At 36.0% G+C, this 13203-nt stretch overlaps 2 protein-coding genes and 1 long non-coding RNA gene across 5 annotated transcripts; 1 reads left to right on the top strand and 2 right to left on the bottom strand.

The window, feature by feature from the left end:
- Positions 1-415: 415 nt before the first annotated feature.
- On the top strand, positions 416-2188 carry LOC148771338 (uncharacterized). 2 transcript variants are annotated; one of them, XR_016030952.1, is made up of 2 exons: positions 416-1575; positions 1900-2188. It is a non-coding gene; the product is annotated as an uncharacterized LOC148771338 (long non-coding RNA). The 2 variants fall into 2 exon arrangements; XR_016030953.1 differs by having other exon boundaries at positions 1853-2188.
- A 2133-nt stretch (positions 2189-4321) lies between these two features.
- On the bottom strand, positions 4322-8264 carry LOC105949188 (P-loop NTPase domain-containing protein LPA1 homolog 2). 2 transcript variants are annotated; one of them, XM_012972478.2, is made up of 8 exons: positions 8025-8264; positions 7670-7835; positions 7125-7396; positions 6964-7045; positions 6473-6874; positions 5274-5975; positions 5062-5166; positions 4322-4971 (listed from the first exon to the last, which is right to left on the bottom strand). In XM_012972478.2, the coding sequence occupies exons 2-8, from the start codon at positions 7832-7834 to the stop codon at positions 4606-4608; spliced, it is 2094 nt and encodes a 697-aa protein (XP_012827932.1). In that variant the 5' UTR covers position 7835; positions 8025-8264; the 3' UTR covers positions 4322-4605. The 2 variants fall into 2 exon arrangements, with proteins under 2 accessions (XP_012827932.1, XP_012827933.1); XM_012972479.2 differs by lacking the exon at positions 8025-8264 and having other exon boundaries at positions 7670-7912.
- Positions 8265-8529: 265 nt separating this feature from the next.
- Positions 8530-12629, bottom strand: CPN60A (chaperonin-60alpha). The gene is made up of 8 exons (XM_012972358.2): positions 12361-12629; positions 12056-12245; positions 11301-11422; positions 11014-11221; positions 10772-10917; positions 10364-10670; positions 9441-9892; positions 8530-9057 (listed from the first exon to the last, which is right to left on the bottom strand). Exons 1-8 carry the CDS (start codon positions 12415-12417, stop codon positions 8752-8754), a joined length of 1788 nt encoding a protein of 595 aa, XP_012827812.1. The 5' UTR covers positions 12418-12629; the 3' UTR covers positions 8530-8751.
- Positions 12630-13203: the final 574 nt, after the last annotated feature.

Here is a 13203-nt window from a genome sequence, read left to right as displayed (position 1 = left end):
TCAAAAAATTAGCGGAATCCGATTTATTTTAAATATCGGCTGATCCGCTCAGAATTTAATCTCTTAATGTAATTGATTTCATATATATATATATATATATATATATATATATATATATATATATATATATATATATATATATATATATATATATATATATATATATATATATATATATATATATAAGTAGTATGAGTCGCATAAAACTTTAATGCAATAAAGGGTACATTAAGATGCCACTGCTATCCTTAAACCACATAGATCATATGTAGATGCACTGTCATCATGTATACATACTATAAACATATTTATATTCATCTCTGCCTATATATATTAGTAATCAAGAATCACCTTCCCCACACATCACAATGTGATTTCCCTAACCCCCCCCCCCCCCCCCCCCCCCCAACCCCCCACCCCACTTAAGAAGAGCTCTTTCTCTTTGTTCTTGACATCTACAATAGCTCAGAATTTCAGATCTTAAGGGATGGTCATTTTTTTTTCTTCTTCTATGTACGTTTGTTTATGTCGCTTTCGTAGTAACAAATGGTATTCGATTCCGATTCCGTTTATAACTAGTGAAGTAAACATCTGAATTTGTTATTCTTTCAATAGTAGTATATAGTAGTATTTATTTAAAAAAAAAAAATTAGTGATAATGAAAATGCTTTCTCTTTGAAAGATGCTAAACTGTAGTGGTCAATGTCAGATCAAGGTCCTTGTTAATCTTTTCCTTATGGTGGGAATATGAAGTTGATCCACCATCTCAAGATAAGGCAAATTCATTCAAGATTCAATCAATTTAATCAAGAATATATTTATATATTTATATTTAGGTCTTCTGCTTTTATTTTTTTTGATTTATCCCCCCCCCCCCCCCCCCCCCCCCTCTCTCTCTCTCTCTCTCTCTCTCTCTCTCTCTCTCTCTCTCTTCTTTTGTGGTTGGTTATTAATTCATCCTTTTTTTTGGTGAATTAAATATATAGTTTATAAGGAATTAATATTTATTTAAATATTATATATATAGGGTTGGTTTTGTTCTCTTCTGCACCCTAAAAATGAATTTGAAAGCAGGAGAATCTTGTTTCTTATAGCCATCAGCAAACTATTTCTTTTCTGTGTGCGTGCTCTCTCTCTTTCTCTCTAGAACAGATCTCATCCACTCATCCTTCTTAGTTTCTGCTATATTAATTTTCTCAAGAACCCCATTAATTGATGAAATAGTTTCTATCTTTTTGAGGGTTTCTTCTTTTTTTTTTTGGCAAATCTTGGAGATTGATTGCATGGATCTGTAGATACAGATACGTTCAGCCGTTGTTTTCTGCTGTAGCACCATCAAGATTCACATCTAAAGGCATCGTGAGGACTCTCTCTCTCTCTCTCTCTCTCTCTCTCTCTCTCTCTCTCTCTCTCTCTCTCTCTCTCTCTCTCTCTCTCTCTCTCTCTCTCTCTCTCTCTCTCTCTCTCTCTCTCTCTCTCCTTAAGGAATGAGAATCTTGATGATGCTGCATCGGCAATAAACGGCTACAAATTACCAGAGCAAAAAGAAACCCTTTTGTTCCCATATCAATAAAGGTAAAATTTTTATTTATTTATTTATTTATATCATTTAATTTAGCCTCAATCTGCATATTCGTTCTTTTCTCTCTGTAGAAAAACCGACAAAGATTGACTACTGATTGGAACTTCACTCTGCAGATGCCAAAAAACCCCTTAAAACACAGATCTGTGATTATTATTATTCACCTCTGTAAAAAGAAAGTTTCTTGATGTAACTTGTCTGAAAAAAGAAAGTCTTTTTACAGCATTAATACTGGTTAATTATATATTTATATTCCATTAATTCTTTCAGTAAAATCCATTCTCAGTACTCCCTCTTAATTTGTTTTGAATTAACAGTGAAAACGAATATTCGGGTTCGGTTTCGAGGGCAAGACAAGCAAGCCCTAGATCAGACAAAAACATAAGAAAAGGAACAGTTGTCAAGAAATGCTGATTAATTATGTTTTTTTTTTATGTATTGTTTTTTGTTCATAGAAATTTGGTTTTGTGTGAACACACTTTGATTATTTTATGGAACAATTGCTCCAACCAAGTGGTGTGTGTGTGTGTGTGTATATATATATATATATATATATATATATATATATATTCTTTGTGATGTATGAAAACTAGTTTCTATGAGAAATTCAAGTGGATTCTTGGAACAAATAATTGTCGAAAACATGACAGTAATGTTTGGTTTTAATTAAGGTATATTATTATTATTATCAACATGTACTAAATCTTCATTATCACTACACAGCTTTGTTTGAGGATCAGCATTTATTATTATTATATAGATGTTGATTCTTGATATTATTCGAGATTTTACCGTCTCGTGATATCGTGAACGTTTTTTCGTCATCGATTTTATGCGTTATTAGCTGCGTAGTTGTTGCTTTATATTACATTTAAACTAGCACGAAATATATTTACGAGGCTAAATTAATAAAGAATCTGTCATTTACGTACACTATTCTTAATTTTCCTTTTTCCCGATGATTTGTGTACGAATGATCGACACTACTCGTCGTCTTACTTTTCTGATTGCAAGAAAATAATTCAAAACTCAATATTACTTGATCAACAAATTTTAAAAAAATATATATAAAAAAAATATCAATCCCTTTGGCAGTACAGAATGTTGGGAATGATGTTGCATTATTGTGAGTATGATTTATACTTTGACCATTTTACCCTTCCCTCAAACACTTTATCCCTTCATCTATCTGTATCAGTATTTCATGTGATGCTTGAATTTCTTTTAGATAAGTTAATTAACTAATTCTTGTGACAAATTATGCATTTCATACCATTATTTTGTTATGTAAAATGCCTTTTTTTTCTTGGTAGCGTCTGAGGTCTTCCAAGTAAGCACGTTTCGTTTACAAACAGCTAGACGAGGATTTTTCTTAACAATTATCGCGAGAATTATCCGTACAATTCTTGATATAATTGTTATCTTTAGGGATTGAAATATGGGATTGTACAAGAATCAACCCCACATGTGTGAAAAAAGCAGAAGTACTAGTGGAGCCAAAAGTCTACACAGGCAATAAATCAGTTGTCGAAAATCGAGCTCGATCCAACCTACATTTTATCGTGTATTATTTCACTTTCTTTTTTATTGAGCATATATATATAAACTTAACATATGAAGCTTGAGGTTATCGAAACTGACACCACGAACGGGCTTCTGTATATATATCGTTAATCGCGTGTTATTTGAGTGTTGGGGTTTGCTAAATGGTATTTCATCTTGTGTTATTTATACGAAAGACCGAACGAAGATTGCAAATTGCAATGTTATCCTCATCTAATTAATTAATTACTGTGATTATTAAATAGTATCTTGTAAATATAATATATATAGAAAAAAAAAAGGGGGGGGTATATACCCCTCTCTAGCTACTACTACTATATATCTTGATATGAATAGTCGTTATTGTACATTCGTACATCAGATAAACCCCACAGATGACAGACCAGAAATTAATTTGCTTAAATATGTATCGTACAAATAATTGAATTTAATTTCCACATATAAATAAATATATATCATTTTCCTGAGAAACATCATGCCTTCAGACAACAATATAATGGCAGGAAGGTTAATAATAATGTCTGTAGGGAATACTCACCCCCCCAAAAACAAAAGAGGAATTAACAATTAATAATCGTGTAAAACTATTTATAAAATAAATATTGAAAGGGCTCAATATTTAGACCTAACCTAACTACATAAAGTGAAATATATTCAGTAGGACAATGGTCCTTAAATAGGTGTGGTCCAATTATATGCACCGTGCATCATATGCTTTGTATTAATGGTGAAAAGAGGGTACTGTTTCTTTCATGCAAAAATCTAGGACCATACACACACACACACACACACACACACACACACACTAAGAGATCTTTTGGTACAAAAGAGATCTAGTTAAAAGTGGCAAAGAGAAGTGGGATAGCATGAATTATTCTATGTAACATCCCATTTATAAACTTTATCGAGCTAGCTAGTAGTGATATTCAATTTTATAGAATCCTCAGTTTTAAATACATCTACATCTAAGTACGTATGTATGTGTGTGTGATTGTGTGTAAATTGACCGGACATATATATATTTACTCGGTGATATTTTACTCGTTGCAGCGTCTGCAGAACTTTGGGGTGGGAAATTGGATCAGAATTAGCACTTTTAGAAAAACTCTAATTTCTTCAGAAGTAGAAAACTAGTTCCAATTCAGTTCCAAAAAATCGAAAATTGAAACGAAAAACTGTTCACAAAATCGAAAATTTTCGTCGAAATATTTGTTTGGTCACCTCTTATACAAAATACATTATAATATGGATACTTCCAGGAAATTACTCACAAACACCACACATTGTTACAAAACTTGCTCAACAACAGACACCTAAATCTAAGAAACTCAACCCTAATTTTCTCGAACAAAATGGATCGAAGTACAAACTACAAAACACATTTTTAGGACAAAAATATACACAACTCTTCAATACGTTAACCAAAATACTAAAAACAGCAACCTTATTTTTTTTCGCTTTCACAATCGATCCATGCTCTGAGAACGTTTTCTCAGTTTACGATTCCCAGAAGCAAGCATAGCCCTTCTCTCGTTTTTCACCGCTTTGAGAGGCGACAAAAAAGAGCACATTAGCGTATCAGAAAAAGACTCGTGTTTTGTTCTCAGGAATAGGTTAAGATTCTGTTGGTACTTGTCTCCAAGAAGCCCGTTCTTGTTCGACAGGTTTTTCGAAACGTGTTTCAACATTCCACTGAGCTCCGTTTGGTAGTAGAAATCTTCCTCGTCGTCCGATATGTAACCGTTGTTGTCCGGAAAATCCTGCATTGCCAGGTCATCGTACTCTTCGTCCAATTTTGTTGATTCCTCGTCCACCGAGCCTTCCAGCTGTTTTACATTAATAAAAATAAAAACAATATCGTAATTAATAACATGAATTTCACATGCATTTAAAATGACATATTAATGTGCGATTACATCTTCTTGGAGATGCTTATCCCCGTCGTTAATATCTTCGTCACTGTCTGCCTCGGGTGACTCCTCGGCCTCTTCATCACTACCATCCACAGAAAATGCTCCCTTCTGCAAACGTAAAAGGTAAATTGGCAATATCGGGAATTATTATATTTGGATATTTCTCAACTAAATTAAATCGATACACATAGATAGCAAAAAATGAACTAACTAACCTCCTTGGAAGAACCCTTTGGGGAGCTGCAGCAAGAAGAAAAGCATCTGCTACCATTATCAGTCAACTCACCTCTCGACTCATCAACACTACTTGCATGACTCGTGCCACCCGTATCACTCGGCCAAGCACTAATCCCAAAGTGACCAAACTGCAAATTCACGGGCTCTGATTTACCAATCTTCAAAGGCCCATACATAGGCGTCCCTACTCCATCCCTATCAGCATACCGCTTAAGAGGCCACGCCTTCGCCACGGAGCCATCGTTATTCAAAAGTGCCATAAGCTGCCTGCTCGAACCTTGCCTCTGAATCAACTGAAACATTCCTTCCGAACTCAGTGAGTTCGCTGTACGCTGATTCCTGTACTCCTCGTCCAGAACAGTAACCGTGTTTGTCGTTGGATCGTAAAGAAGCTCTCCCAATTCGCGCCTTCTCATGCAGCTGAAAACTGTGGCTTGAATGACTGCCACACTTTTGTCCACGTTCGTGTTGTTTATTTTCGGCACTAAGTGCTTGTCCGCTCTGTTACATAGGTATTCTTGGATTGTTCGGATGTTGCGTATGTATTTTACGTACTTGTTTTTGGCGGGGTCCAAAGTCATGTACTTTGCTCGAACTGCGAATCTTTCCAAGTGTTTCTCCTCGTTTGAGATGTAGATCATGAACGGTATGATTGAAGGGTGTTTCTTCATTAGCCCCATCTGCAACAAGATTTTTAATCGAATAGGAACATTTTTCCTAACTAAAATGTCGTTTCAATTTTACCGATACCGTTTTGAATTCAGACTTTATTTTGACCATTTTCTGGTCTGATTTTGGAAAATTTCAAAATACGAAAATTGTAGTACTTTGAGTAAGCTTTCTAATCCAACTTGCATCAGTTTGATTGGATGCCGGATAATAAAGGTATGCATGACTGAGTCACATTCTGAATTTTAGATAGCTCAAAATATCAAACTTATGGGCCATGCATATCTTTCTCACTCTACATCCAATCATAGTGATTCAAGTTGGACTAGAAAGCTAACTCAGAGAACTACAAATTCCGTGTTTTGAGTATTGCCAAATTCAGACTAATAATGGTCAAAAATCAAGTTTGTCGAAACGGTATTATTAAAACTGAAACGACATTTACCACATCCATTTCCCCAATTAATATGCGGAAAAAAAAAATAATAATAACGTAATGAATTATTACCACAAAATTGAGACTTAGATGAACACCCTCGACCACAACTGATTCTTTCTTTTGCTCCCACGCAGTTATCAACCTATCGAGGCTATCAATTACCATCTCGCTTTGTGCTTTGAATCCTTCTACTGCCATTTGCTTTGGACTAATTAAATCGCTGGTCGTTTTATTTCCGTTGGATTTATTACCAGATGTGTGGTTAATAAGTGCATCGTGCTTATTAACACTGTTTGATTTCTTTGCTTTACGTTTGGCCTTAGCTCCAGAAACAGCAATTGGATCTAAACATTCCCCAGCATGATAAGTCGAAGCCCAAAGTAGTGGATTTTCCTTTTCGTCGAAAAAGCTTCTCATCATGTGTCGAATCGAATCGGTCGACACAATGGTTGTTATACCTAATCTGCTACCCTGCAAAGACGATGCTTCTCAATTTTATTGAATTGAATACTCGAAGAATTAATAAAAAGGGATTATGAAAAATAACAGAGAATATCAACCAGCAAGGCAGATAGTGTTGATTTTCCACAGCCGCTTGTGCCACAGAGTAATACAGTTACAGATTCCTTCCTTTCTCGAATTCTGAAACAGCGAAAACGAGACATGAAAATAAAACATTTAATAAATCATTTCGTACGCATACAATGAACGAACTGTCTACCTGCAAGCAATGACCAAATCAGCCCTCTGATTTGGGCCGACGTACTTGTATTCGGAGAGGGCTTCACAAACAACATCTAGAAAAAACTTTCTTCTTACAACAACAGTGGTCCGTTTTTTGTACAGCTCGAACGGTCGGCTCTTACTCTTATCTTCGTCTAAATCTAAATTACTGGCATCTACATCTTGTTGTGGAACACCTATACATGTCGTGTAAACCAACGTCTCCACCGGGCTTCCTTGTCTTACCATCTCGAATACCCTTTGGCTAATCTGTACAACAGTAATTTTTTCGGACACATAATTAGAATATAATATAGAAATCGGAAACGATGCATAATCTAAAAACATATATATGCACTTCAATATGTAACATATGGTTAACATTATTAAATCAGATATCACATGTTTCTTTCGTCGATTGCCGAGTTCGAAAACGAAAACGATCGATTAACTATTTGACAAAACAATATCAGAATTATAAAAGAAAAAAGATAACAACTTTCTATTCGAGAAAATAAATGCGAAAAAACAGCGGGTTGAGACCTTAAAGGCATGACGAGGCTTGCAACCGATGAGTTGCAGGGTACTCTGGAGAACAGAGCGCGTGTAGCGAAACGACGGCGTATCGTTCTTATCTGCACCCGCCGTGGCTTCGTCCTCCAACACTATTATGTACAGGAGTTTCGTCAATCCCTCCGGCACCGCCATTCTTCAACAGATTCCACACCCATGCACGCAAACCAAAAACATAAACACACATATTACACAGAAATTGATTTTTTTTTTTTAAATACGATTCAGAAAAAAAAAATTGCAATTACAATCACAATCAGAAATTACGGAATCGACCACCGCAATTGAAATGTGGTCGGAGAAAAAATAGGGGAGAAAATCAGACCTGAGAGAATGCGAATCGAGATGCTCCGGTGAGGCACGCTACGAGTAGAAGAAGCAACGGTTGAACGGAGAAAGGAGAAAACGGAGAGACGGAGAAGGAAAATGGAGCGGTTTCCGAGGCGATTTCGCCATTTGCACTGCGACCAGCTTCCACGCATCGCAACTTGTATGCGTCCACGACTATATAATACGCCGAGGGGGTGGGGGTGGGGGTGGGGGTGGGGGTGGATTTGAAATCAATAAATCAGGGGAAATAAATAAATAAACTTTTATCCATGTCCTTTTTTACAATTAAACTATTTGTTACATTAAATACTTTGAAAAGTAATTAAAGACCATAGTAAATGAATATTTATTATGTTATTCTATTACGATTTTTAGTTGAATATAATTTTACTTTATTAAGAAATAGTTATATTAACGCCATATTATTCTAAATAAATAACTGAATAATATTTATTTATTACATAATTTAACTATATCACTATCAATATCATTTCCTCATATTCAAGAAAGTCTACCTTATTGGCAATTGCTTTATTGATCAAATGTAAGTAAGCAAGTACCACAACATACACTCGAAAAATCCGACATCATATAACAAAACTGCGTTCTTAACGACATCTTACATTTAACAATTCCTCGTCCGAACAAAAATTAACTTCCCTCCGACGTAAATAACCCTAACAAGAAAGCTACGAAAAAACAAATTATTCTTCCATCACCGATCAAACTGAATAGCTTCCGATACCGTTTTGGGCGGCGGCGGCAGCAGCTGCAGCAGATTTGGGCTTAGCTTTCTCGACAACAATGGCCTGTGTGGTGAGCACCATTCCGGCGACAGAGGCGGCATTCTGCAGCGCACAACGGGTGACCTTAGCTGGGTCAATGACACCTGCGTCCACCAAATTCTCGTACACGTCTGTCATTGCGTTGTACCCAAACTCCCATTCGCTTGCCCTTATTTTCTCCACCACCACTTCACCTTCTACTCCGGCGTTTTGGGCTATCAAGGCCGCTGGTGCTATCAGGGCCTGTAAGACACAATATATCCAGTCGATGTGAAAAAGATTTCGTAGAAATAATCAGAATATAATATAATCTTAAACCAAAATGTAATCAGAATAATTTTATTCCAATTCAGTTTAAACGAAATTGGAGAGATCGAAAATCAGGACTTCCGGGATTCAGAATGAAAAATGTTGTTCCAATATCAGAAATAATCGAATCAAAATCGGCGGATTTTCGGAATTTCGTTCCCAATTCCCACCCCTAATCAAATCCTATTTTGTTGTTTTTCAAGGGATAAAATTGTCTTTATTTCCTTTCTAGTTACTATCTACAAAATTAAATGAGGACCGCTACTAATCTAATCGCAAGCTTTTTAGCTTTTATGGCGGGGTTCAAAGATCGTTACCTTTTGGATAATATCAGCACCGAGTTTCTCCTCGGGATCCTCAATAGTGTCCTTTATTGCAGGAACACAAGTCGAGAGATGCACCAATGCGGCACCACCACCTGGCACAATGCCTTCCTCGATAGCAGCAAAAGTTGCATTTTTGGCATCCTCAATACGAAGTTTACGGTCCTCCAGCTCGGTCTCAGTTGCAGCACCAACTTTAATTACAGCAACACCACCGGACAATTTAGCAATTCTCTCGGCAAGTTTCTCAGAGTCGTAAACCGAGTCAGTCTCGGACAACTCCTTTTTCAGTTGGGCAATTCTAGCCTGCAACTCATCCTTGGATGCAGCATCAGCAATTATGGTTGTAGAGTCTTTGCTTATTGTTATCTTTCTTGCTATACCCAATTGGTCCACATCGGTGTTCTCCACAAGTAAGCCCAAATCAGAAGCTTGATATTCAGCTCCTGAAATAATATAGCACCACAAATAGTAAAGAACTCCAACCCTAAGAATTAATTGGCTACAAATTAATATATGCTTCTTTTCTGACCGATTAGGGGTTGAAATTGGACGCAGAACGGATCAAAATTAGCATTTTCGAAAAAGTTGAAATTTTTCGGGAAGTGGAAAACTAATTCCAAAAAATCAGAAAAATCAGACTCTTGGCTATTGGAATGAAAACATAATAAAAACGCATTTTTTTCGGATTTTTTTTTAATTTCCGAGACTATTTGTCAAATCAAAATCGGATCCGAAACTGCTAATTTTTCGGGACCATTCCCAAAAAACTCGGAAAAATCAGAAATTTGGAATGAAAATTATTGTTGTAAAATCGGAAATATTCACATCGAAATCTGCAGAATTCAAAAGTCCTGTATAAATTTAAAACCTTAGACCGATTTGACAAGTCTAGTTTAAGAAAGATTTTCGTTTACCAGTCAAAATGGCGATATCTTGAAGAAGGGCTTTTCTCCTTTCTCCAAAACCAGGTGCTTTGATCGCAGCCACATTCAAGATTCCTCTGAGCTTGTTCACAACAAGAGTGGCCAAAGCCTCTCCAGTGACATCTTCTGCGATTATGAGCAAAGGTGATCTCAACTGAGTGGTCTTTTCCAACAAGGGAATAATGTCCTTGATCGAAGAAATCTTCTGGTCGGTAACTAATACTCTCGCATTCTCGAATTCAACAAGTAGCTTTTCTGGGTTGGTCACAAATTGTGGTGATATATATCCTCTATCGATCTGCCAACATGATTTTTAAAAAAACATGATCCAATATGAACTAAAGGTACAAATAAAGTAAACAAGATAGGTAGAGAAAACGAGAAGTATTTTTGTATTACCTCCATTCCCTCTTCTACATCAACGGTGGTCTCAAATGAAGACGATGACTCAATGGACAGAACACCGTCGGGTCCCACCTTGTCAACTGCATCAGCAATCATTGCTCCAATGCTCTCGTCGTTTCCAGCAGAAATTGTAGCAATAGCTGCAATTCGGATTTGTCAATGTAACCATTAAATAATTAGCTAATGTAGAGGCTAAATTATATAACTGGATTAAAAATAAAAATAAAATTCAATACCTTTGATATCGTCACGACCCTTAATGGGCCTGGCTCTGTTTTCGAGCTCGTTAATCAAACCGACCACAGTTTTATCGATTCCCTTCTTCAACGAGACTGGATTCGCACCGGACGTAACACTTAAAAGGCCGAGTTTGATAATTTCACGAGCAAGAACGGATGCTGTGGTGGTTCCATCACCAGCAGAGTCGTTTGTCTTGCTGGCAACCTTTAAACAAAATTCAAAGTTATATAATATAAATTAATGCAGAATACATATATCGATGAAAAATAAGTTACGTACTGACCTCCCTAATCAAAGCAGCCCCGGCGTTTTCCATGGCATCGGGTAACTCTATGGCACGTGCAATTGTGACACCATCGTTAACCACCTTTGGGGCACCGAACTCGTCCAGGACAACATTTCTTCCTACATAATAGTAAGAAAAGAAAATCATTCATCAGCACAAATAAAAATCATCGATAAGCTGAAAAATGAAACGCTAGTACTCTTCCTACAGTCACCACAATCACACCTAGCAGAAGTCCCACTAGCTAAATAATCTACACTCTTTCAATCCAAGAAAACTACATTCTATCTACAAGATTGTCGGTCTCTTTATACAAGAAAAAGCATAAACGCGTTGATTATCGTGCAACGCACCAATAAAAAAAGGTGCCTACAAAAGAAATAAACAATTACAAATCGCCATCAATGAATTTACTCACACAAACAGTCAACTATATCATCTCTCAAATTAGTTTTATGCAGGATTACAATGTTAAAGCAATCGCTACAACGAAACTCTAAAATCAGCAACAACTAATCAACATCAATTTCCCTCAAAAGTAATACGAAATCGAACTATCAAACCTGAGTAATGTGTACCACTGAAACTATCAAGACTTATCGATATTCAGACAATTTTTTAAACAATTATATCGTCATCAATTACATTACTCTCCACTCATCCCACAACACCATAGTACTGAAGAGAACAAACAAACAATTCAGGAAAGTCAGCTCAAAATTGAAACAAAACAAAGTGAAGCAAGAAATTACCCCTAGGGCCAAGAGTAAGACCGACAGCATCGGCGAGCTTGTCAATTCCAGCCTGCATCGCAGACCTTGACTTCTGGTCAAACGCAATTTCCTTAGCATTGGCCCTCACCACAAACCGATTCTTCGCTTGCTTCGAACCGAAATTCTGCCCCTGCCTCAATTGGCTAACTTTCCTGTTCTTCAATCCCGACTGGAACAACAACAACAAAAAAAAAACACCGGAAAATAAATTACATAAAACAATTAAAAAAAATTAAATCGAGAAAATGCTGAAAGAAGAAGCGGTTAGGAATACGCAGACGTACTTGCTTGGAAGGCGAAGGAAGGATGGAGGCTGTAGATACTGCGTTAGCTGAAGCCATTTTCGTGGTGAGTTATCTCTGCAGAGGAGTGGATAAGAGAGAGGAAGTAGAGAGAGAAATGTGCAAAGAGTAGAGATGTGAAGACTAGGGTTTATAGAGAGAGAGAGTGAGTGAGTGTGGGTGTATTTTGAAGGGTATTCTAGAACATTCTCTTTAGTTCCACAGCTTTGCTTTCTACCCCTATGGTTGCCCAATGCCCATTTCATGACTACAATTTATAAAATATCTCGTTAATATATAAATGTAGTGATTTCATTTTCTTATTTAATAATTATGTAACATTTTTTGATTTCATGATTTTTTGGTTTTTATTTTTTAATGTTTTTACTAATTCCTTCAAAATTAATTACGATTTGAATGTATATATGGTCGAAAAATTAAAAGAAAAGGATTTTGAAATAATAAAATGAGTCGGGTGAATTTTATTTTCTTAATGCAAGTGTTCGTTACATATTTATCAAGGTAAATTATTCCATTTCTCGAAAAAGAAAAAAATGGTAAATAATTTTATTTACTATATTTTATTTTCTTATTAAAAGGGCAGATGTATTTAACAATCCAACGCCAATAAGGAAGTTATACTCATTAAGATAAATGGTAAATTACATAAATGGTAAATTACGAAAAGGTTAAATTACCAAAAACCCTATCATGTTTGAGTAATTAGTAATTATGCATCTACTCTTATGGAGTCAAATTCAACATAATCTTCTAGATTTCGTGGGATGTTGTTTATTTTATCCTCGTTTTGTGCAAAAACGCAATTTTTATGCACGACAATCTGAT

Source organism: Erythranthe guttata, chromosome 4, assembly GCF_056151865.1.
Source record: "Erythranthe guttata isolate IM_541 chromosome 4, IM_541, whole genome shotgun sequence".
NCBI classification, from domain to species: Eukaryota; Viridiplantae; Streptophyta; class Magnoliopsida; order Lamiales; family Phrymaceae; genus Erythranthe; species Erythranthe guttata.
The sequence above is the reverse complement of the archived record's forward strand: the minus strand, read 5'-3'. Positions and strand labels throughout refer to the sequence as shown.

Excerpts from the sequence above, each read along its gene's own strand:
- LOC105949188 (XM_012972478.2), bottom strand. The coding sequence starts at position 7,834 with ATGGCGGTGCCGGAGGGATTGACGAAACTCCTGTACATAATAGTGTTG. Across the intron at positions 6,875-6,963 it reads CAACACTATCTGCCTTGCTG|GGTAGCAGATTAGGTATAAC; the intron begins GTTGATATTCTC and ends TCGTCTTTGCAG. Across the intron at positions 5,167-5,273 it reads CAAAGGGTTCTTCCAAGGAG|AAGGGAGCATTTTCTGTGGA; the intron begins GTTAGTTAGTTC and ends TTACGTTTGCAG.
- CPN60A (XM_012972358.2), bottom strand. The coding sequence starts at position 12,417 with ATGGCTTCAGCTAACGCAGTATCTACAGCCTCCATCCTTCCTTCGCCT. Across the intron at positions 11,423-12,055 it reads TCTTACTCTTGGCCCTAGGG|GAAGAAATGTTGTCCTGGAC; the intron begins GTAATTTCTTGC and ends ACTATTATGTAG. Across the intron at positions 9,058-9,440 it reads GTGCTGATATTATCCAAAAG|GCCCTGATAGCACCAGCGGC; the intron begins GTAACGATCTTT and ends TGTGTCTTACAG.